At 32.9% G+C, this 25,678-nt stretch overlaps 1 protein-coding gene across 9 annotated transcripts in view; it reads left to right on the top strand.

Annotated features, from left to right (window-relative positions):
• ARHGAP32 (Rho GTPase activating protein 32) overlaps positions 1–25,678 on the top strand; it is a 272,991-nt gene that overhangs the window by 121,474 nt on the left and 125,839 nt on the right. For 4 of the 9 annotated variants that reach the window (XM_036221400.1, XM_036221392.1, XM_036221397.1 and 1 more), the window contains 3 exons: positions 13,774–13,865; positions 14,415–14,456; positions 14,835–14,919. In XM_036221400.1, coding sequence (XP_036077293.1) covers positions 13,774–13,865; positions 14,415–14,456; positions 14,835–14,919 — 219 coding nt within the window. Of the gene's footprint in view, positions 1–2,424; positions 3,198–11,513; positions 12,189–13,773; positions 13,866–14,414; positions 14,457–14,834; positions 14,920–25,678 lie in introns of those variants that run through there. The other 5 variants (XM_036221401.1, XM_036221394.1, XM_036221398.1 and 2 more) reach the window with 3 other exon arrangements.

Raw genomic sequence — 25,678 nt, 5'->3', positions numbered from 1 at the left:
ATTAGCAGGACTTTGACTTTGTTTTATATTTTTCACTTTGAAGAATATCTTTATGACGAACTTTGCCTTTTCTTTTTACTGTTATCTTATAGGGAATTGCTTATCTAGTTTGAAGATTCCCCATACAGCTTGTCAAAAATATTTTATTATTTCGTGTTCTAGGCAGTAATGCTTAGTGTTTTTTGTGCCATAACTTTTTCAATCTTAAACATTTTTAGTTTTTCATATTTTGATAGGAGTAAAATTATTTCTCATTGTTTTTTGCATTTAAAAATTCAACAGCCTTTGAACTTTTTTCTTCCATATGCCTACATTAGATATAGTAGTTTTTGTGATAAAAATTCAGTTTAAGTACTGTGACTAAACAAACTGTGACAAGTTGCTTCTTTTTTCTTGGTCTCAGTTTCCTCTGTGTGGTAGAATAGCTGAACGAGATTTCTTTTAGTTCTGTGATTATATATTAAAAAAACTTCCCATGCCTTATTTTTCCTTAGTTAAAGATCTTTAATACCCCTTAGCACTTTGCTCAGACCTTTTGGGATGGACTTTATAGTCTTTTGGATAGTCACACACTATTAGATAATATGAAATAGGTGGGCATTGTGGTGGGGTGACTGTAGAAGTTGCCAGCTTTGTGGTTCTGTATCAGAACACAATGTTATACTACTGTTTTACTTCACAGTTACCCAGTCAACGTTAGAGCTTTACTTGGATTTGGAATCAAGAGAATAGGCTTTCGAAAGATTCTGTAAAGATCTATACTAAAGGTAGGAATAGTAGGATATTCTGGGTTAGAGAGCAGTGAAGCAGACAAGATAAAACACTGCCAGTTCCTATTTTTGCATGTTTTCAATATCAAATTATGTTTTCCTAAAATGGATGAACTGTTCCCTAAGTGGTTTAATGGGTTCAGATTATGGAGAAACAAATATTTTCCTTGTTATAAATGCCATATTTTTTCAGGCTGCATTAGCCTGTTGTTACCAGTGAGGATATACTTTTGACTTATATTTAGCTTGTGGTAAACTACAGGCCTTAGATCTTGTTACTTCTCGTCAAACAAAGTGTGCTTCCCACCATGCTTATGAATATAAATTCAGGGTATTAATTTTTATTTTTCATGAACTTTACAGTCATTTTCATTTGTCTTAGCAGCTTATTAAAATCTCTTTGAATTCTGTCATTCAGAGTGTTAATAACCCTTTCAGATATCTTCAATGTATATATTTGATAAATGTGTCATATGGTTTTGTCTTTCATAAAAATTTTGAGAAATTTAGGAATAAAAGAGCTCTGTGACCTGTCATCTTCCTGTTGTAATTTGCAGTATAATTGACACTCAGCATTCTTGAGTATTTAATCAACTTCAAAGTAGTCTAACTGTATTAATATTTAATTCTCATTTTAAAATCTTATCCACAGGTCCATCACAAAAGACTCAGCTATATGCCTTGCTGTAATCAAGTTTCAGTGTCTTCTCCATTTGTCTGTTTTGTCATTCTAGCAATCTTATTTAAATACACCCCACTACCCACCCCCAAAGGAAATGAGTAAGGGTTTCTACTTAAAATTTTTTATTTATATTTTTATATCTCTTATGCTGAAAACTTTAGTTTTTGATGACATTAACAATTACTTGCATTGATCATCTACTTTTATTAATTTCAAAATAATGAAGATATTACAAAAAATGGTTTTTTTGTTGTTGTTGTTTGTTTATTTTAGTTTCTAGGATATATCCCACTTAGGATCTTTTACTAGTGTTACTGTCATGTGAAGTCATTCCTCCCCATGTGATTAAGCCTCCAACTTAAACCGATTAGATTCATTTGTTGTATTTGGCTTTGAATTTTAAAGGATTGCCTTTTGCAATATTGTGATTTATAAGAAATACCAAATAAATACATATATTTCTCATGTATTTATTTGGTCTTTGTCCACAGTTCCTTGCTCACAGCCTCCAAATCTCTTGGAATTCCCTGAGTGTTGAGAGTAATATAGGTGTCTTTTGTTTTGTGATTAAGGTGAAATTTGGAAGCATCTAAGTAAGGATAGGAGCTAGTTGTCTGGAGAGTCAATGTGGTTAGAGGTTGGAACTCTCAGTCCCACTTCACCTCATGGAAGAGGAGAAGGGCTGGAGGATGAATCAATTGCCAGTGATTTAATCAGGTATGCCTGTATAATGAGTCTTCCGTAAAAAGCCAAAAGGACAGGAGTTCAAAGAACTTTCCAGTTAGTGATCATGTAGAGATTTAAGGAAAGTGGTAAGCCTAGAGAGGGCATGGGAGCTCTGAGCCCTTTCCCTATACCTTGCCCTACCTGCATCTCTTCCATCTGGTTGTTCTTGAGTTATATACTTTTTATAATTAACCAGTAATCTAGTAAGTGAAATGTTTTTCTGAGTTCTATGAGTCGCTCTAGCAAATTAATTGAACCTAAAGTGAGGGGTCTTTGGAACCTCTGATTTATAGCCATTTGGTCAGAAGTACAGGTAACAACCTGGGTTTTTGCCTGTCTTTTGAACTAAATTGCCAAGGAAGGGGTCATTGGGACCTCCAATCTGTAGCTGGTCAGTCAGAAGCATAGGTGACAGCCTGGGCTCACTGCTGGCACCTGAAGGAAAATGGGGAGGGCAGTCAAATGAGCCCTCCTTAACCTGTGGAATCGATAAGGTAAGTAAATATGTAGATATGAGCTGCAGGGAAAAGGACAATAAGGGGTTAACAAGGCTTCAAGGCTGGTTTAATAGCTTCAAGGGACTCCCTCATTTTCCCATGGGCAGAAACTAAACAGGAAAATAAGATATCTAACAGCTTCAGGCAAATCCCTGTTTTTCCTAGGCTAGGAGTAGGAGGGCTCAGAGGGAGGAACCTGGGATCTGCATCATTTGAGGAGGGAAGAACAGAAGGAGAACAAAAGAAACCCTGCTGCCCATACAAACCCCTGACCTCCCCTCCTATCCCTCTAAACCCCACCCCACCCCTGCCCACTTCTTGGGGCACTCAATTCTCTATTGAGTTGCCTGCTTGGACTTTCTCCCAGGTGTACTTTGCTTGCTTCCTTTGCTTAATACTGTTGCTTCTGTTTGCTAGTCTTTGCCCACTGTCTTCTCCAAGAGTTGGACCACCATGCAGATCTTTCATGGGGAATCCAAGGACTGAGCATTGGACTCACATAGCGCAGACATGTAAGCGCAGGTAACAGAATCATGCTATCTCTGGGTAGATAGTGTCAGAATTGAGTTTGAGTTAAGTTCTTGGACACCCTGACGGAGTGCAAGAATTGCTTGGTGTTTTGTGGGATGCTTCCCTCCCCCTTGGAATAGTCTCCAGGAGTCTAATTTACCTTTCCCTGCCATTTTAATTTAATTTATTTGTATAAATATTTAAGACATTTACATGACCCCAGAATATGAACTACAAATTAAGGCATTCAGAAAAGTCCAGCTTCTGTCCCAATCTCTTTGCTCTCCCAGATATAAGCATTTTAATCTTTTTTGGGTTTATCCTCTCATTTTTTTTAAGTATAAGAAAATACACATAATTTTTATATTTATCTTGTTTTTAATTAAAGAACAGCTGGTTCATATACCATGCCCCTCACTTAATACATGAAGAAGATTACTTCATAGCAATAGGTTGAAATCTTCCTCATTCCTTTTGTTGACATAAGAAACGTCTAAACCTGCAGGGAATTTTTATGGGTGTATTTGAGCCGAACTGATAACAATTGCTGAGAAGCAAAGTCTCAACAAATTGTGAAAATGCTCTGGAGGGTGGCAGCTTTGCAGCTTATTTTATACATTGGACTCAAAGGAGGAGATGGAAGGAGAGTTAAAGGGACGGGAGGAAGAAAAGCAGGGTGGAAATCTCTGGGATTGGATAAAAAATAAAATGAAAAGACACATTCTTTTACATCGGTGAGTACAGGATAGTTAATAATTAACATGTACAGCAAATAGAGATGGTATCTAGGGAACAAGATAACGGTGAAGGATTCCATGGTCTCCTGCTCTTCTGTGATGGTTGTGCCCTGAAGATTCTGGAAAAGGGATTACTCTCTGACATTCCAAGGATATGTTATCTTAGATACAAAAAGACAATTGATAGGTTCACTTAAGGTAAAGATTGACTTTTGTCAAAAAGCTGCAGACGTAGGATGTAACTACCCGCCAACTACCCTCTTTTAGTTAGGATTTTTTTTATGTTCAGATCATCCTATATGGTTACTTTTGTTCTCTGAGTTTGTAAGCCCCACCATGCAGGCCTCCCCTTGAGCTCGTAAGGTTTAGTATATAGCCCCATTGTGTGTGTGCAATAGTTTTATTCAACCATCCCTTATTGATGGATAGCTGGGTTGTATTCACTCTTTAGTTATGTTAAATAAAAATATTTTAGACTAATAGTTAAAGTTACATTACTAGGAGAGACAAAGTGCAATTAGATTAGGTATTAAGTCTCAGTTTGGTGATTTGGGTTTAGCACAACTGACTATGTTTTGGACCATTTGTCTCTTTTTTCACAGTTACTAGAGATAATCCAGGAACGAATGACCTTATATACATAGTACTTTGTGCTTTTGCCAATATAAGAAAATGATAAAAAACAAAAATCTATAATATCTTGGTAAGATTTGTGAGAGAGTAAAGATAAATGTGTCTTCAGTTTACTATTCTCAATGAGAAGTCTGGCTAGATGTTATTATGAATAAATATTGAATCCTACCAGATAATTATTCTGTGTCTGTTGCAACAGCTGTTTTTCCTAATTAATTTTGATTATTAAGATTTAATTACAATAAAATTTTTGTTTTTAACCTATTCTTGCATTTCTGGGATAAATTTAATTTGGTTATGATCTATTTTTTTTTAAATTAATACATGATAGATTTGAGTCACTATTTCATTTAGTATATTTTTATGCATCTGTGTTTTACAAATGAGATTTGCCTACAATTTTCTACTCTTTTGTCTGTTTTTTCACATTTAATTTTTCCTATTATTATGCTATAACTAACATGCAGAGAAGTCCAAGTCACAAATCTGATAGTAGAGCTTGATACATTTTCACTTGTTTTCCACATATGACCACATCCAGATTTAAAGACAGAATTTTTCCTGAGATTCACAAATCTCCCTTGAGTGCCATTCAGTCAGTACTTTTCCCACCAAAGTCAACCATTGTCCCTATATGTGGAATCTTACAATATGTACTCTTTGTGTCTGCATTCTGTGGCATATATAATAGAATTTTATTGTGGGTTTTATTTGTGTTTCTATAATGATGATTTATGTTTAGTACCATTTCATTTGCTTATTGGTCATTTTCTGTGATGTGTTTATTCAAGCCTTGCATTTTTCTTCTGTTTGCAGTTGTTAAACCAAAATTGCATTCCTGGGATTACCTGGTCATGGTGTTTTATCTTTTTAATTTATTGTTGGTTTGCTTTTTCTAACTTTTTATGTTGTTCTTAAGATTATTTTACACTTCAAGTAGAATGTACATACCTTGCCAAGTGGAATGTAGGTACCTTTATTTTTCCTCCTTTTTATTGTAGTTATGGTAAGTATTACATCTACATTCATCAAACAAGTTTATAATAATTTCTTTTGACTGGTACATATAGTTCAGAGAACTCGAGGAGATTGATGATCTGTTACATTTACCTAGTTACTTGTCATTTTTGTTGTTCTTCCTTCACACTAGAAGGTCCAAGGTTTACTCTGGCATCATTTTTCTTTATGTGAATAACTTTCTTGAGCATTTCCTTTAGGGCTCATCTACTGATGATGAATTCTTCTAATTTTCTTTCAACTGAGTATGTTCTTATTTTTACTTTATTTCTGAAGGATATTTTCACTTGATGTAGTTTTCTGGGTTGAGAGTTCCTTCAGAATTTTTTATCTATTGTTTCACTATTTTTGGTCTTCTTGATTTCTAATGAGAAATCCAGTCATTTAAAACCTTATTATACCAAAAGTAATATGTCCTTTTTTCTCTGGCTGCTCTCAAGATACTTCTTAGTTCTTTTATATTTATTTGGTTTCAAGAGCTTTATTTTGATGTTTTGGTTTGCGGTTTGCTTTGATTTTATGTATTTTTTTTTTCATTGCTGATCATCTTGAATCTGTAAATGTATACCTTTCAACAAAATTATGTTTTCTGGAATTATTTCCTCAAATAGTTTTTTTTTTTTTTTCCTGGGCCAGTATGTTTCTTCTCATGGTTATCTATGGATCCATTCATATTTTTGAATCTTTAAAAAGTTTTAAAATATCTTTTCTTAAGGTTGAATGGTTTTTTTTTTTTTGGTTTAATGTTATTCTGTCTTCTCCATTATGCTATTGAGCCAAGCCAATATTTTTTATATCAGATATTTTTTAGTTAAATTTTTGTTTGTATAGGTTGTACTTTTCATCAAAAAATTTCTGTCTTTCTACTGGTTTCATTATCTAATGCATCCTGTTTATAATATACATCTGTTTTAAAGTCTTTAATAAGTCTAACATCTGTTTCATCTAATATTTGATGTTTCTCGATTGTTCTTTCATTTAGGAATTGCTCATATTTTACTAGTTTTTGGTATATACAGTAATTTTGGGTTGTGTCTTGGACATTTTGAATATTTTGTTGTGAGACTGACTTCTGTTGAAATCCTCTGGAGAATGCTGGCTGCTTTTCTGTCTTATCAGGCATTGACTTGGTTGGGTTCAGATTGAAGTTTCTATCTGGACTTCTTTAAGTAGAGGTATAACATCAGTTCAGTTTTATAGCCTTTGCTGTACTTTTATCTTTGTTGAAAATTTGGACACACTGTCTATTATTAAAGGATATTTCCCCAGTTTCTCTGGCTGAAAGGAAGGAGTTCTATAAGAATTTAGCCTCTGTACTACACACAGTTTTTCCTGAATGGGGCTACTGTCAGGTCTAAGAAGTGAGAGAGGAAAGAGAAAAAATAACAAAGACTGTCCCTTCAATCTTTATACCATAGGGTCTTCTTTTATTGTTTCTCTGTTTAAAGAATGAGTTTTCACTCAAGGTCTTATGTCCCTATGCTAGAGCAGAAGTGTGTAACTTTCAGGTCTGTCCTTGGGCCAGGCTGGAAGAGAAAAAAGAAGAAAAAAAACCCCACTTGGCCTAAGAGTTTTGCTGGCCATGTCTCTTATATGCTGATTTAGCTTGTCTTTGGTTAATTCCAGGAGGTAATGGGATGGAGGCAGGGAGGGGATAAAACAGGAAGCCAACTGCCACTGTGTTATTAGTCATTCTTCAAGTTTTGACTTTGCTCTCTAATCCACCTCCTCTTAAATTTTTTAGAAGTCTCAGGTAGCTGCATGTTTTTATGTTTTTAGAAGTCTCAGGTAGCTGCATGTTTCATTTTTTTTTTCCTGTAGATTTTTATTGTAAACAGGGGAAGAGACTGGGAGCCTCACTTTTTTTTTTTTTTTTTTTTTTGGAAATAAATTTCTGTGGATATAGAATTCTGTGTTGCCAGTTGTTTTAAAAAGCAATTGAAAGAACTCGATCCAAGTGCACTGCCTTTTTCATATTAAGTCCTGTGAATGTAATATGTATGTATTCTTTTTTCCAGAGACTGCTGTTGAGATTTTTCCCTTTATCAGTGGCTTAACTGAATGTGTAATTTGTTTTTCTCAAGGATCACATAGCCTCTTTATGTCTTTTCTGAATGGTTGAAAATTAGTGCTTAAAACATTTGGTTTATACATTTTGTTCAGCTTTTCTGATTGTCTTATCCTTGTCCTTGCTAATATTGAAAGTCTCTTGGGTGATTTTGATGTCTCTGTCAACTGTTATAAAATAAGTTAGAAAAGTCTTCTTTTTGTATTCTTTGAAATACCGTTTTTTCCCTCATTGTTTTCCCAGTTATAACTATTCTAGACAAATGGATAACCAACTTAAGTTCCACAAAAATTTCTACTGACATATTTTTCTGTTAATTTTTAATTGAAGTTTAACACATTCTCTCTCTTTGACATTTAATGGCTAGATTTATTCATGTTATTCAATGTGTTAATAAATACCTTTTTTCCCCCCAAACACATCATTTCATTGCATAAATATACTATAATTTATTCAGCTTCTCCCTTGTTAATGTGTATTTGCATTGTTTTTATTTTCTGGTGATTGTAAATAAAGCTCCTATGTAAAATACCTCTTTGTGTACATATGGAATACTTTTGAGGTCTGTATTTGGGAGTGTGTTTGCAGGATTGTGGGGTAGTTGTATGTTTAATTTAGTAGGAGTTACCAGTTTTTCAGCATGGTTATTACTATTTTATACTTCAGTCAGCAATATATGAGAGTTTCAGTGCTCCACATCTTGGCCAACATTGGTTATTTTAATAAAAAAAATTAGTTCTTTGAAGATTATGCAGCATTATCGCAGTATGGTTTGATTTTGCATTTCCTTAATAAGTAATGACATCAAGCATCTACAGTTGCTGGCCATTTGGTGTCCTCTTTCATGAAGTACCTGATAAATTTTTTGGCATTAAAAAAATTGGGTCGTTACTTTTGATTATAAGGAGTTTTTTTATATGCTTGATATGACTTCTTTGTTTTTAATTTTGATGTAGTTGAATTAATTTTTTATCTTATAAGTAGTACTTTTTTTGTTTCCTGTTTAAGGCATTTTTACTTACATTAGATTTATTTTCGTGTGTTTATTTTTAGAAGCCATATTAATCTTAACATTAAGCGAATTTCCACTTTGAATAATTTTGTTTATATTGTTTAAGAGAAGTTTCAAGTTTATTCCTATTTTGCATACTTTTAAAAACTACAACAATCTCATTTATTGACAACACTATTCCTTCAAATTGCATTGTTAGTTTTGTCACAAGTCACGTTTTGTTGTATATGTGTGGACTTTTTCTGGGCTTTCTATTATATTTCATTAATTTGCTCATCCTTACTGTGGTATCACACTGATTTAAATTACTGTTGCTTAACAGTAAATCTTGAAATCAGGAAGTGTAAGGCCTAGAGCTTACAGGTTTATAATTTTAATGGCAAGCTATTAAATATCTTCAGATTTATATGTCAGACAAATATTACTAGCTGTAATGTAAAAAATGATATTTTCTCTGAAAAAAATCTAAAACATAGAATCTACAAATAAAGTATATTATACCCAATAATGTGGATGCCCACTAAAAATGTGAAACTTCATTCAACTTTTGCCTATTTAATTATGAATAAAGATGAAGTAGTAATTCTTTGACAAAGATAAAGAATGTGAGGTTGTGAGAAAATAAGCGCTTGTACGTAGTTGATGCCATTGTAAATTGGATCAGTGTTTCTGGGGGATTATTTAGCACTGTGTATCAAAATAGTACAATATTTTTACTCATAAAAATAGAGCTGTTACAATGAAGAGTTTTATTTTGTTAACTATAGGTTTTCATAGAGACTGCTTATTAGAGAGGAAAATTTAAAAAATGAGAGTAAAATTGTTAATTTGCTTTTCTACGGTAGTTAGCAATACTAGGTTTCTTTGAGCCTTTTTCTCGAATAGTGCTAAATTTTAGTGGTGTAAGAGAGTTTGGGATATCATATATTGATAAAATATGTATTTATATTACTCCATTGGCTCTGGCTCAAGTAAGTTGATAAATAAGTTATCCTCTTGATAAATGAAAAAAACTTTGGAGAACTAGGCAAGGCAGTTTGCAGTAAAATATGAATAAAAATATAATAAAATGCTTCAACTTGTATATAGAGTTAGTCCTATGGAAGATTAATAATAGAAAATATCAGCACTGAACTGTTATTGGGACAAGCTTATGGAATAGGTAGATTTTAATTGTGTTTTGAAGATAAGGCCATGTATATAGGGGTAATGAACATATCAGTTAAATTCCACAGCGTAAACAAGAGCTATAAAACTGAATATAGAGAAGAGTGAGGAGATAAAAATACTCTATTAATTCCCTTAAACTGTTTGGAGCTCACCCTTTGTGCCTTATGCTTATAATTCAAAGATGAATTAAATGGTCTAACCTTATAGGAAGTCATTTTATCGCTAGAGGGTTTAAATGTAAATAGTGTGTGCTTTTATGAAGGTACATTCCATTGCCTTTTGTTGTCTCTTTAATTTTCTATTAATTAATGGTGTTTCTGTGAAGTTGATATAAATTCTATTTTGGAAGCATAATTAAGTGATGATTATAGCATGAATAAATTAGGAAAATTGAATATTTTCTGTAATGAATGTTGCTTAATGAATATCTTCTATGAGAGAACTTTCTTAATCTTTGATTTAGAGCAACAGAATAAAGTGATTCAAGCTATATGCTTTCAGTAGAAATTTAAAAATTTTATTTTAGCTTAGAAACACATAGGTGAAAATGTTCATTTACCAGACAATAGAGTAATAGTACTATACTTTTCTAATCTTAAAAGAATAAATGTTAACGCTTTTTTACATTAAAGTGTATTTATTCTTTCACAAAAATATACCGAGTGGCCCGAATGTGCTTGGGACTTTTCTATGCTATGGGGAAATTTTGCTATACAAAAATACATGTTTACTGGTTTGGTTCAGAATGTTTTCTCGAATCCTCTAAGCCTTCATGGACCATTGCTTGGTTCGTTTGCCAAATTATTGCCATTTTGTTTTTTTAGGCAGAGGTTTTCTTGTCAGGCTCCTTTGGATAGGCTGTGAATTTATCTTTTGGTCATGTTTCTATCTACAGTTCAGTCAGTTGTGGTTGCAGAGGTGTGTGGTCCATAGTGTATCCTCCTCATGTGGATTACAAACTAGGCGAATTTCCTAATTTTCTCTTTAGATATGTGTTAGGGGCAATGGCCTATCTAGCACAGAGAGCTTGTTTTCAAAAGACTACCAAATAAAGTCATTACCCTTTACCCACTGGGTCCAGTGTACCCTTTCTTACTTTTTTTTAAAGTCAATTTATGAATCATTTACAGAATAGTGAAAAACCACTTTATTAGAAATTTTAATAAGAATTTAATCACAACGAATCTCTTTATGTCAGTTTTGTAATCTTCATGTAAATTTTGATGCACAAACATAAAACATTAAAGAATATCTTCAGGACGTGGTTCCATAGGGTAGTGGTTAGCACGTTTTCTTTACACGCGGAAGGTCTTGGGTTCATGCCCCAGTGGAGCCACGGTCATGCCACCCTGAACAAGCCTGAAACTAAGCCTTGGAAACTAAGCAGCGTCGGGCCTGGTTAGTACTTAGGTAGAAGACCACCTAGGAAGACCAGGTGCTGTAGGCATAAATAATAATAAATAATAAAAAAAGATAAAGAATGTCTTCACATTTTTTTAGCAAAACAAAGTAATCCAGATTGTTACAAAATAGTGCATGATAAAGTTCTTTCAGTTCAATGATTAACTGGAAGAAACTGCCACATATTTATTTTTCTTAGAAATATGTTGTTTGCTCATAATTCTTAATTTATATAGTATTTCTCTAGGATATTATCATCCATCTGAGTTGTCGTTTACATGATCAATTTGACTGCCATAGTTTGAGTGCTGCTGTCTCTTTGTACTCATCCTTTGATGTGTCTAAATATTGTAAAGTATCTTTCTTTGTCAGTTTTTTCCCTTCCTGTTATGGATGGAAAATGAAAAATATGGAATTCTCAAATAGTTATTCAGTGAAAGCGAAATACCAACTACAAAGATGGTATCTTTAAGCCTTTTGAGTACCTTCTTGAAAGATGATGCAACAATTTGGGCAACACAGCATAAAAACTGGATGATGATTTCTTTCACTTATTGCATCAATATTGTAGGTCAGAGGTCGACAAACTTCTTTAACTTACTGGCTACCTATTTTTGAAAATAAAGTTTTACTGAAACATGGTGATGTTTAATCATTTAGGAATGGCTGCTTCTGTGCTGTAATGACAGAGTTGAGTGTGGCAGAGACTGTGTGGTCCACAAGTCCATAACCCTTTAAGAAATGTTTGGCAACGTTGTTCTAGGTGATTCTCCCATGTTTCTTTTTTAAAATTATTTTTTTTATTTTATTCTTTTTTTTTTAGCATGATACGGAATAATTGATGAATTATGCTGAATACTGATAAAATACCACCTAGGATTATAAAATAACTCTGTTTTAAGATACAGGAAGAATAAGACCAAAATCCTGCCTGGATTTATAAAAAGATCCAATGGATCCATATGGTAATTGTAAAAAAGAATGAGTTCTATTTCATTACTGAAAGATATAGTAAATTTTTTCCCCTATGGAGGACCTCCAAGAAAGAATAAACAGAATTCTAGTAATGATTGATCATGAAATATCCCCCCTTATTAACAGTTAAGCTTAGCAAGTTTAGCTGTTATTATCTATAGCAAGGTATTTTAAGGACAAAAACCTCAATAGAAGAATTTGGGTTAATTCTTATATGTTACCTCATATCTTTGAAAAGTCATGGTTTTTAACATTTATCCAAACTGTCTGCTATTTTTTTTATATGAAAACGTTTTTAAAAATCCAGTCGATGTTGTGAAGCTCCTTTTTTAAATAGCATTATATTAGTTTCAGGTGCATAGCACAATCTTTTGCTATTTGTATGCATTGCAAAGTGATCACCACAGTAAGTCTATTTAACATTCGTCGTTATATATGTAGTTACAAAATTTTTTTCTTGTCATAAGAACTTTTAAGATCTGCTCTCTTGGCAACTTTCAGATATAAAATACAGTACTGTTAAGTATAGTCACCACACTGTACATTACATCCCCGTGACTAATTTTATAACAGGCAATTTGTACATTTTGACCTCCTTCACTCTTTTTGCTCACTCCCCAGCCTCCCACTGTTGTCACCCACCAATCTCTTCTCTGTATCTGTAAGCTTGGTTTTTTGTTTTGTCTTTTTAGGGGCCACATATAATGAGATCATGCGATTTTTGTCTTATTTTTTTTTGGACTCATTTCACTTAGTATTATGTGCTCAAGGTCCAACTATGTTGTCACAAATTGGCAAAATTTCATTATTTTTTTATGGCTGAAAAGTATTCCACTGTATGTGTTTCCACATCTTTTTTGTGAATCTCTTCTTAACTCAATTTAACTGCTTATTCCATATTATTCTCTTTTATTGCATCATGTGTCATTGGCTATAATAAAGTTTTTTATGTTACAAATCATAGATAATGTAGCATCAGATAGATATTTTTATTTGCTGTTTATTTTGTTCAGAGTGTGAAGAAACTTGATTTTCAGCTTCTGTTTTTAAAGTGATGCAGCTGAATTTGTCACTGAAGTTAAAAAAAAATCACTACTATGAAAACTCTGGCAGATAAAGGAATTAAGTTTGGAAGTGTTACATAGATATCATTTTCAAGTTTTGGTGTGCAAAATGCATGTTGTGATGTCCTAATTATGCTCATTTTACCATTTTACTTTTTATTAATCATTGTAACCAAGGTTATTTTATTCTGCCAACTTTCTGAGGAGGTTTAAGCTTGTGCTGAGACACAAAATAGCTAATTTTGAAATTTGAGCATAAGAGCATGAAAGTTCTTGTAACAAATTTTTCCTCACACAGTAAAGTTAAATATTTAAATTGGAACATTTTTCTGTTACTTTTAATAATTAGAACTCAAGTAAATTGTAATTATAAGAAGAGATTATTAAATCATTATATATTGCTATTGGTACCAAATGAGTAGAACCATTAAAATTAACTATAATCTGCTTTTTAAAATGTATTCATACTAATGGAATAGTCATAAAATCTTTTGTCTTTATTGTTTTTAAGGCTAGAGGAGCAGATGTTCCTGAGATTCCTGGAGACCTCAATCTGAAGACAAGTAGCACTACAGCCAGTATGAAGGTTAAGCATGTGAAAAAGTAAGTATAATTTTACAGTGAGTTTTAAATGAATTCCCATAAGTGGAAATCAGTTCTTTAGTTCTTGGACAACTTTTATTTATATTTCCTACTAAGTAAGCTCTTACTATCCATACATTAAATTATACTGTTAAGCTTTAAATTGTGACGCAACAATTAGTGAAAAAGGTCTGATGATTATCTACTGGTCTAAAAATATACTTTAATTTTTTTCTTGCAACGACTTTATGCTATTGTTATCTGTGAGGTTACATTTGTCCAACAGGAACAACTCAAGTATGCCCTTTTGGTACCTTTAATAACATGTTCCCATTCATTTAGAAAAATCAAGTTTGTCATTTGAGTTATGAGATTACTGTATCTAAGCGTTACCTTCGAGAGGGCCTTAAATGGATCCCAGTCATTGATTTAAGTAAAATAAATATCTTAAGGTATCTATTTCGGTTTTAAACAGAAGAATCATCTTTTCACTTGGCAGAGGGTTAGATAGCTATATTTTTATTGTAAGTAGAGAAAAGACAAGGATAAAAATGTCCATTCTGCATCCAGACCCACCAATCCAGGACTGATGGGCTGCGACAACATTCACAGGTAAAACCTGGCTTTATATTTTGTGGTGGGAATGCTGCTTCTGGTTAGAAGCTGGCTGTTCTCAGTTTCCATAACATTTACTGAAAGCATAGTTTTACTGTGGGCATTGACTTGGGTCATGATTAGGAGAGTATAATGATGCTTTTTAATTTTATTTTAATATTTTTTTGGTTTTGACCTGCGCACTAAATGTAATTTTCATTTGATTCAGTGTATCTCTGAAAAGGTTTGTGTGGGTATATGTGTGCTCATGCGCATGTGCTTATTAAATAGTTTTGCTTGCATGAGCTCCTAAACCCATTTTATTTTCTCCTTAGGCTTAGTAATTTAGATTATTTTAGTGTCTTGTATCTCACTTATTTATTTCATGTACTTCAGGTTACCTTTCACTAAAGGTCACTTTCCGAAGATGGCTGAATGTGCACATTTCCATTATGAGAACGTTGAGTTTGGCAGCATACAGGTGTGTTTGAAATACTTCCTTCATACTGAATTAAGCTCTATCTCTATCTCTATCTATCTCTATCTCTATCTCTATCTCTATCTCTATCTCTATCTCTATACCTGTATCTCTTTATCTCTACATCTATATCCATATATCTGACTTTCGACATGTAATAGTTTTTCTATTGGTTTTTTACTGGTTGATGTGAAAACATTTATTCTCTTATATTTATTAATACTTGATTTCTGATGACTTATATTTCAGTTGTATAATAGAATCAATGTAAATCTCAGAATTTCGATCAGATTTCTAGACAGACTTTGCCACTGTTTTATTAGCATGAACTATTCTAGTTATTACCTGGACTCTTGTGTTAGGTTGTAGAAGTCATAGATAAATCACAGTCTGGGTGAAGCAGAGTAAGGTTTAGGGGTAGGAGTGCTAATGGAATTTTTAAAAAATGTTCTTTCTTATTGTGAAGTATATCGTGTGTGTGTGCACGCAGGTGTGCACTCACATTTGAAAGCCCAGGTTAAGAGAAAAAAATTTCCTTTGTCCTTCCTATGTTGTATTTGCCTTCCCTACCCCAGAGCTTACTTATAACCATGACTTTTGTAATATTCATTACCTTGTATCTTTTTATAGTTTTACTACCTCTGTGTATTCCTACTTAACATGATGTTTAGGTTTGCCTGTGTTAGAGCTTTATAGAATTGGAATTACTCTCATTCTTTCATCTCATTCAAATATTTACTGAGCAAGCACTAGGTGCCAACACTGTTTTATGTGCTTTGCCTACATTAGTGAACAATAATAACAAAAACCAAATACCCATTCTGAGAGAGCATAGAGGCTGGCCAAGAAGCTCAGTGCTGTGGTAAAAAAGCAGGACGAGAAGTATCAGGGGGTACTGGGGATGGATTGAAATATTAAACCTGGGTAGGTTTTATTATTCAAAGTATTCTTTCTTGCTTCTTTCATTTAACATTGTAAAATTTATCCCTGGAGATTTTTGTAGTTAAGAGTTTGTTAAGTTTGTTCCCTGCTGTATATTAATTCATAGTATGCATATATCACAAGTAATTTATCTTTTTGTTTGTTTGTTTGAAATTTGGATTGTTGCCAGTTTTTGCTTATTTTAAACGGCCTCTCTGTGAAAATCATTGTACGCAAATCCTGGTGCACATATGCAGAGATTTCTCACAGTATATACCTGTGAGTAGAGTCTCAGGGTTATAGCGTTCTCCTATGTCTAACTTTACAAGTAAAGCCAAACTACTTTTTGAAATGATTTACAAGTATATACTCCCAAAAGCAGTAAATGAGAGTTGTTCTACATCTTTGCCAACTCTTGGTTGTTTGACACTTACTAATTTTTACCATTCTGATGGGAATGTAATTCTCTCTCACTGTATTTTTAACTTGCAGTCCCTTAATTTCTAATGCAGTTGAGCATCTTTTCAAATGGTATTGGGCAGTTGATATTCCTATTTTTTAAAACTCTAGATCAAGTCTTTTGTTCATGTTTTATAGATTTGCTTGTAGCTTTCTTATTCATGGGAATGCTTTACATGTTTTGGATGTTAGTCCTTTCATGTGGCACCTAGTTCTTTATTGTTTTATATGTGAATGAAAAACACCTTTTCGCACATTGTGGCATTTTTTTCCCTCTCTATAATCCCTCCCCCTGCCCACCACTTCCACCCCTTAACTATAGATGTCACCATTTCCCCTTAAGAACTGGATCTCTGAAGGCCGGGCATCTCTTTTCATGTGTTTGCGGCCTGGGCCTGGCCCCCCTATCCTGGCGCACTCGAGGTGGGGGTGGGACTGGCACACCCAGGGCCTGGTGCACCTGGGGTATAGTCCGTGGTTCCACCTGGGGCATAAGCCTAGGACCTTCTGCATGTAAAGCAGGTGTGTTACTATACTATGGAGCCACCCCATGGCTTTTTTTTTTTTTTTTTTTTTTTTTTAGCTCTATGCTGCTTTTAATATATGGGCATTGTTTATTTTATTTTTATTTTATGTATTTTATGTTGTATGTGTGTGTAGACCTTCTGGCTTATAGTTTTTCTGCTATATTTAACATGTTCTTCCCTCTGAAGTTATGAGGTTATAAAGATATTGTCCTATATTTTTTTAAAAGTTTTATAAGTTTGACTCTAAAATTCAAGTTACCTGGAATTAATATTTATGTATAGTATGAAAAAGAGTGATATTAAAATTTTTGAACCATTAGTATGACACAACCAGACAGGATAGATATTAACCTGAGCCTGAGTCCTGTTAGCCTTCTCCTATGCAAAGCATCACCCCTCTAGTTGTGTGGATTATTGGTGCTCCAGTATTTCAGCATTTTAACCTTTTATGTTATTATTTTAAAATTTGAACTAGTTGTATTAGAGTTCTCCAGTGAAACAGAACAGAGAGAGAGAGAGAGAGAGAAAGAGATTGGTTTTACGGTATGGGCTCCTATGATTGTGGAGACATAGTAAGTCTAAAATGTCCAGAGTAGGGCAAAGACCCAGGGAGAAGTTGTTGCAGTTTGAGTCCAAGGGCAGTATGCTGGCAGAGTTTCTCTTCTTCAGGGGAGGACAATCTTTTTTTTTTTTTCTATTACGATTCAACTGATTGTATGAGGCCTGCCTACATTACGGATTGCTTAACTCAAAGTCTACTGAATTAAATGTTCATCTCATCAGGAAACTATTTCACAGAAACATTTGGAATCATATTTGACCAAAAGTTAACACATAAAATTAAATATCACAGTCTATCCTTTATCAACCCCTTAAACCATATTTAACCTTTAAAGAAAGACAACGAGGTCATACTTCTGCCTGATGTGATCAGCTATTTTTCAAAAAAACACTGTTTTCCCAGAAGAGGATACGAAGTCCTCGGGTGATGTTTTTACTCTTCTTGATATCCCATAATTTAAATTAAACTATGATGTAAAATTAAAAATACTTAATTTCCATAATATAAATCTTATGTTATATAAGACAAAAAAGAGAGGGAAGAAAACAAAGATATATGCTATACACATACAAACACATTCATAACAAATTAACGATGAAATATTCGTGGCGATTGGAATCCTAGTTTCTGTAATTGGTCTTATGGTTGTAGATGGTATTATAACTGCCATCTTCCACTACTCATTACATATTTTCTTTGCCCTCCACAATAACTTTAGCTGGTTGTGGTTCTTTACTTGATGGGGTGACCCAAATTTTCATTCTGGGTTTGGCCATTAATCCTGTTTGAATTGGCATCTTGTAATTTTCCATTGCATTTAATCACAAGGCATTTCAGGTGTACTCTTTCTTACCTATATCTAACTTTTGAAGGAGAAGTTCAGTTTCTTCTTGATAGTTGGAATCAGTCACACCATCCAACACCATAAATAACTTCTTCCTTTTCCTGTTGATTGAGAGACATAAAGAGCCCAAATGGCACGGCAGCTGTCGTAACTTCTAGTTCAATGAAATCATTGTTTTGTCTTTGGGTGGAAGCTTTTCTTTCTTTGGAAGTGAGACCTTTAGGCCAAGAGAGCATACAGTCCTGGGGAAAGGAAGGAAAAATTTCGCTAGTGAGTCATATGAGTAATATTGAGTGGTGGCACTCCCATTTCTACCCCTTGAGTTTTGGTTCTACAACCTGATTAAATTTAAATACACTAATGACTCCAGTAGCAAGGAGAGCATGACTAGTTCATGGCATGATATGCAGTAGAGATACACAAAATACCACCGTTGGATCCTTGGAATCAAACACTTATTAGAGCCAAGGTTCTTGGTGACTGTACACACACATACCCACAACATATCTTTAAACGTTTTTGTCAAACTAATGAGTATAATGAGATTTTCATTTCCCCAATGATTAATGATGTTGAGCATAATTTCATGTGCTATTATCCATGAGACATAACATAGTTGTAACATGTTTTTGATCTGATCAGCCCATCTCTGTCTTTCAATTGGAAAATTTCATTCATTTCATTTATAGTAATTACTGATAAGGAAGGACTTCTGTCATTTTGCTGTTTTGTTTTTCACATGTATTATAGATTTCTTATCCCCCATTTTCTGTATTACTCTCTTTTGCTTTTAGTTGATTTTTTTTTTTTTTGTAGTTAAATGTTTAAATTCCTTTCTCATTTCCTTTAGTGTATGTTGTTTAGCTGCTTTATATCTGGTTACCATGGGGATTACATTTAACATACTAAAATTAAAACATTCTAATTTGAATTTGTACCAACTTAGCTTTAATAACAAATAAAATCTCTGCCCCTTTATAGTTTGCTTTCAATCCTTTTGGTTGTTGGTGTAATATAGTTACATCTTTAAATATTGTATGCTCCAAAACATAAACTAATAATTATTTTAAATACATTAGTCTCTTAAGTTATATAGAAAATAAAATGTGGAGTTACAAACAAAAGTTACAATACTAGCTTTTAGACTTATAATTTGAAAAAAAGTATGTCTCTTAAATCTTACAGAAAACAAAAAAATGGAATTACAAAGAGCGGTTACAATATTACTAGCTTTTATAATTGCCCATGTATTTACCTTTACTGAGGTCTTTGTTTCTTCATGTGGTTCCTAGTTATTGTCAAGTGTCCTTTCATTTTAGCTTTCAGGACTCCTTGTAGCATTTCTTACAGAATAGGTCTAATGATAATGAACTTCATCAATTTTTGTTCATCTGGGCATGTGTTAATTTATATCTAACTTTCGAAGGATGGTTTTGCTGGATATGGTATTCTTGGTTGACAATTTTATTCTTTTAGCAGTTTAAATATATTAGCCCACTACCTTGTGGCCTCCAAAGTTTCTGACATGAAATTTCTCGAGAACCTTATTGAGGATCTATTGTATGTGACTAGTTGCTGCTTTTAAGATTCTCTCATTGTATTTACCTTTTGAAAATTTACTTATTATATTTCCTGAAATGGGTCTCTTTGAGTTCATCTTGGATATTGAGCTTCAGCCTGGGTGTTGAGCTTCATGGATATTTACATTCATGTATTTAGTTATTTGGGGGAAGATGATTTCAGCCATTATTTTGCTAAACATTCTCTCTGCCCCTTTTCTCTTTGTTTGCATTCTGAGACTCCCATAAAGCATATAGCATGGTGTCCCATAGGTCCCTTAGGCTCTATTCACTTTCTTCACTCTTTTTGTTTCTCTTTTTCACACTTAGTACTTTCCATTGTCATACCTTCAAGTTTGTTAATTCTTTCTTCTGCCAGCTCAAATTTGCCCCTAGGTCTCTCTTGTGAAATTTTCATTGTAGTTGTACTTTCAAGTACAGAATTTCTTTTTAGGTTTTCTGTTTCTTTGTTGATATTTTCATTTTGTTCATAAATCATTTTCTTAACCTTCTCCACATTGTCTTTTAGTTTTTTGGTATAATTAAAACACTTGTTTTAAAGTCTTTTTCAAGTATATCCACTATCACTTCTTTTTTAGGGAGAGTTTCTGTTGATTTTATTTTCCTTCAAGTGGGCCATACTTTCTTATTTCTTTGTATGCCTTGTGTTTTTTTTTCTTTTCGTTCAAACTGGACATTTCATTGTAATAACGTACAAATAGCATACAAAGGAAATTTTAATGGAACTCTCCTTTGAGTTTTAGCATTGTGTATCTAGTTGAGTTCTCTGCATCTTTACTTAGATGAATCATAATCTTCTTAAGTTTGGCATGTCCAGAACATTATCCTCTGAAACCTGCTTTTCCTGCTGTCTTCTCCATCTTGGTAAATAGCAACTCTGTTTTTCCAGTTCCTGAAATCAGCCAAAACCTTGGAGTCATCTTGGACTTCTCTCTTTCTGTTATTATTCTTCATATCCAGTCCATAGTAACATTCTTGGCTCCATCTTTAAAATGAATCCAGCATCCACTTACATCTACTTGTGTCTGTGCCGTCACCTTAGGTTAGCTATTGTCACTTTAGGGTTCATGTTTAAATAGTGTTATATAGCTGGCACAACAGCAAAATGCTTCTTTTCAAATGTAAGTCAGATCATGTCATTTTTTAAAAACCTTCCAATTACTTCTCATCTTCTTCAAAGTAAGTCAAATCCCTTAAAATTTCCTACAAAGATTTATAGGATCTAACCTTAGCTTCTGACCTCATCTCTGACTTCTCCTCCCCTAAGACATAGTGCTCTGGCTACAGTTGCCTCTTCTATTCCTTCAGCATACAGACCCCTTCCTCAAGACTATTGGACGTTCTGTTTCCTCTACTTGGAAAGCTCTTCTTGGATATTCACATAACTTGCTACCTTTCCTTTTTTAAATACTCACTCAAATGTTATATTCTCAGAGAGAGCATACTTTCTCCACATAAGAGTGCAACTCCTAGTCATCAATATATCTCATCTCTCCCCTATAATTTATTTTTCTCTATAACACCACCGTCTGATATGCTGAATATTTTATTAATATTTATTCTGTTTTTTTCTACTTAAGTATTTAAAACAGTTTCTGACAAATAAAAATCACTCATCAAATATCTGTTGAGTGGATGAATAAATTTATGTTTGAAGAAGAGAAAATTGCTTTGAAAATGATTTTTTAATATTTTGGGAATTTTACCATTTAAATTTTGTTTTTGTATGATAAGGTATATATATAATCCTTATATTCTGAATATGTGTATATATTTAAATGTATAATAAAACATCAAGTATGGATGACAAATACAAATGCAAGTTAAATTCCCATTATGTTCTGTCTTGAATTTTTCTATATATGTATTTATAAAATATATAGTAGTATCTTTAGATATAACTTTAGCTATACTATTTATTTACCTTTTAAAAATATAGATAGAATTCTACTGTACATACTGCCTTGGAAATTGCTTTTTTACTTGAAAGTATATCTTGGGTAATTTTTTATTTCAATAATTTGGATTTACTTCATTCTTTTTCACAGCTACATAGTATTTTGTTTTATCATATACCATAATTTATTTAATCACTTCTCTATTGATGGATATATTTCAGGTTTTACTGCTGTGAATATATTTATTAAATAAAATTCTGTAAGATGATTCATTCAAAGGGTATGTACATTGAAGATGTTGATAGTTGCTAAGTTTGTTTTTGAAATATGCTATTTTATGCAATGATTAATGATAGTATTTTTTCCTGACAATGAGATACGCATTATTGATCTTTTTACTTACTGCTCATTTGTATTTCTTTAGTTATGATTGAAATTATATGTTATTTTATGCTTGTAGATCATTTGTATTTCTCTTTGTGTTAATTACTTATTATACCCTTTTTGTTTTTTTTCCAAAAAGTTATTATTCCTTTGAATTTCTCTGTCTTTTTAATTGTGCCCTGGCAAATGACTAGACAGACAATAGACTGATAGTCTGGAAATAGATACACAGGTGTGCATATGCATTTAATATGGATAAAAGTTAGCATTTTGGATCTGATAATAATTTGCTTTCTGTCTCTATGGATTTGTCTATTCTGGACAGTTCACATAAGTGTAATCGTACATTATGTTGTGTTTTTTGTTGGCTTCTTTTACTTACCATATTTTCAAGACTCACCCATGTTGTAGAATTGGTCAGTACTTTATTCCTTTCTATAGCTGAATAATTATTTCATTATTACCACATATTGTTAACCGTTTGTCAGTTCATGGTTATTTACTATTTAGAATAATATAAATAATCATGTGTGATTTTTTTTTGGTGTGTAAACATGTTTTCAGTCCTCTTGATATATATATCTTTGAATATAACCATCCTAGTGGGTATGACTAAATGTACATGTGCTTGTTGTCCGTTTATGTATCTTCTTTGGAGAAATATCTATTCAAGTCCATATTTTAATAGGGTTGTTTATCTTTTTGTTGTTGAGTTGTAAGAGTTCTTTGTATTATTCCAAATATTACATTTATACCAGATTCCATATAATTTACAGATATTTTCTCACATCTGTGAGTTCTTCTCACTTTCTTATAGTGTCCTTTGAGGCACAAAAGTTTTTAATTTGATAAAGTCTAATTTATTTTTTTCTTTGTTTGCTTATGTTTTTGTTGTTATATCTTAGAAATCATTGCTTAACCCAAGATCATGAAGATTTACTCCTATGGTTAGTTTTAAGAGTTTTATGGTTTTAGCATTTACATTGGCGTCTTTGACCCATTTTGAGTTAGTGTTTGTATATAGTGTGATTAGGAGGTCTAAATTCATTCTTTTGAACATAGATATCCAGTTTTTTCAGCACCACTGATTGGAAAGACTGTCCTTTCCCCCTTGAATGGACCTGGCACTCTTGTTGAAAATCTGTTGACCATAAGATGTATGAATTTATTTCTGGGCACTCAGTTCTCTAGTCCTTTCAATTAAATATGTTCTGTGCCAGTACTGCACTATTTTAATTACTATAACTTTGTAATGCGTTTTGAAATTGAGAATTGTGAGTTTTCCAATTTCGTTCTTCTTTTTCAGTATTTGGCTGTTTTGGGTCCCTTGTATTAAGATTTTATAACTTTTGTGTCTATGTTCATTGGTGATGTTGACCACATACTATCCTTGTTCAAAAGCCTGAGTTTGAGAGACTTCACTGATTTTTAAAAATTAAATTCCTTGGAATACTTTGCGGAAGTTGAAATGACTTGTTCTTTGAGGGTTTAGTAAAAAAAAATTTTTAAACACCTTTTGGGGCTGATTCCCATTAGAGGGCTTAATCTTGAATTACCATTTCAATTTAGGATTTTATTATTGGTCTAGTAAGCTTCTTTAGTGTCTCCTTAGGTCACTTTTATCATTTCTATGTTCTTAGAAAATTGTTCATTTAATGTAGTTTTTAAAATTTATAGGGATAATTTGTATACCAGGTATTTTTAAAATTTGGTCTTTTTAAGAAACCAGCTTATAGTTCTATTGATCAATTTGAGCCTCCCTCCCTCCCTCATTCCTTCCTTCCTTCTCCTCTTCCCTACCTATTTTAGTATCCCCAGAATACTAAAATACATCCCTCCCTTCTTCTCTACCTCTTTCTCTCCAGTTTTACATCCCTCCCTCCTTTCCATTCTACATTTTTTTTTGTATAATTTTATTTGTGTCTTGAATTCAAAGTTTAGTTCTTTTATTCCTGGAAAAGACTTGTGAATAACAAATATGTACCTACTTGCTGGTCAAAAACTAGCTTTATCTTAAATTAACTTTCTCAAATATTAATAGCATGCCATACAGATACCCCTTGCTTTTTGAAAGCTTGTTTAACACTACTTTTTGTTACGCCACTTGGCTTTTTATAAAAGGCCTACATTGGTACTTATGTTTGTTAACTGAAAGAAATCTAAAGGGGATTTTCACTTTAAATGAAAAAAGATGGAAAGTGACAGTAGCATTTAGCATTTGTTTTGCACTAGTTTTTATATAGACGGTGAGAACCCAGAGCAGTGAGTTTGGCCCTGCTAAACTCCTTTCCTGGGAACCACGCTCAGCATCTCAGCATCAAGCTGCCCACCGGTTTGAACTGTGTCTGTGAGCATCTGTGCTTTATCTCAGTTGATTTTGTGCATCCATTAGCAAGATGTTAAGGTATCAGAAAAGTGTAAGAGAGCTTACAAGAATGTTAGGCTTAGCGTAAAACTGGACATAATTATTAAGTGTTCAATTGTGGTGAGCGAAATAAAGACATTCTACATGTGTTGAATTTTGGGTCTGCAAACATTCAAATATTTTTCTTATAAATTAATGGTAGTTTCTTTTTTGCTTTATGCTCTTTCAGCTTACAAAAGGAATGGTCTACTTTTGAATAGCAAGGGAAACCCATATATGTTTATTATCTTTTCTTTAGATAAATAAAATTCTATACTCTTGAAATTTTATTCATTTTCAGTTTTTTTTTTTTTAATAAGTGCATTTAGGTTTAGACATTTTCCCCCGGTTAATGCTTTGAACAAACGTATAAGTTTTAAATTTCGTAAATTTATTATCTTTATTACACTTGTACCTGTTGTATTATCTACAGTGACCAAAAACAAAGGTTTATTCACATTTCAAAAAATATTTTTCAGTAAGAAAGAAAACAGTCTCTTGCAATATGCAGATATAATCAGTTGATTGTTTTATCCATTTGAGGCATTAATTTCTTCCTGTATACTTTATGTGGTACCGCCATCTAGTGTGTAGGATACTAAAATATTTGTGTGGTTTATATTTTCTATTATCATTTGCTTGTCTGAAGCTGTGAATTAATAATATTTCTTTTAGCTGATCTCATGTAAATCAATAAGTTAAATTAACCTAAATGCAAGAGATCAGGTTTTTGTTGAAATGAGATATAGAAAAAGTATGAATTTAATATCTGTGTGTTGAGTGTTCGTTACTGAAGTTTTTGTGCATGGACCTTGGAGGCACTGCTGTTGCTTCACCATCAGATGCACTCTTGCCTTGATAGTGAGAAATGTAGAAAGAAGTTGTAAGTTTGACCTAAGTGTGAAAATGTTGAGGAATATTAATATAAAATAAAACGCCCCGACTTTTCCATTTTAAATGAAATAATAAGAATTATAATAAACACAAACTAATATTTATCGAATGGCTTATGTGAGCCAGATATTATACTAAGTACTATTTGTATGTTGTCTCGTTGACTCTTCACAACAGTTTCAGATGAAGAAATTGAAGTAAAAAGAGGTTAAGAACTTACCTAAGATCACAACTGGTAAGTGGTAGGGTCTGTGTTTGAATCAAGGCCATAGAACCATTCTCCATGTTC

Source organism: Rousettus aegyptiacus, unplaced genomic scaffold (assembly GCF_014176215.1).
Source record: "Rousettus aegyptiacus isolate mRouAeg1 unplaced genomic scaffold, mRouAeg1.p scaffold_m13_p_5, whole genome shotgun sequence".
Taxonomy (NCBI): domain Eukaryota; kingdom Metazoa; phylum Chordata; class Mammalia; order Chiroptera; family Pteropodidae; genus Rousettus; species Rousettus aegyptiacus.
This window is presented reverse-complemented; position numbering and strand designations above follow the sequence as displayed.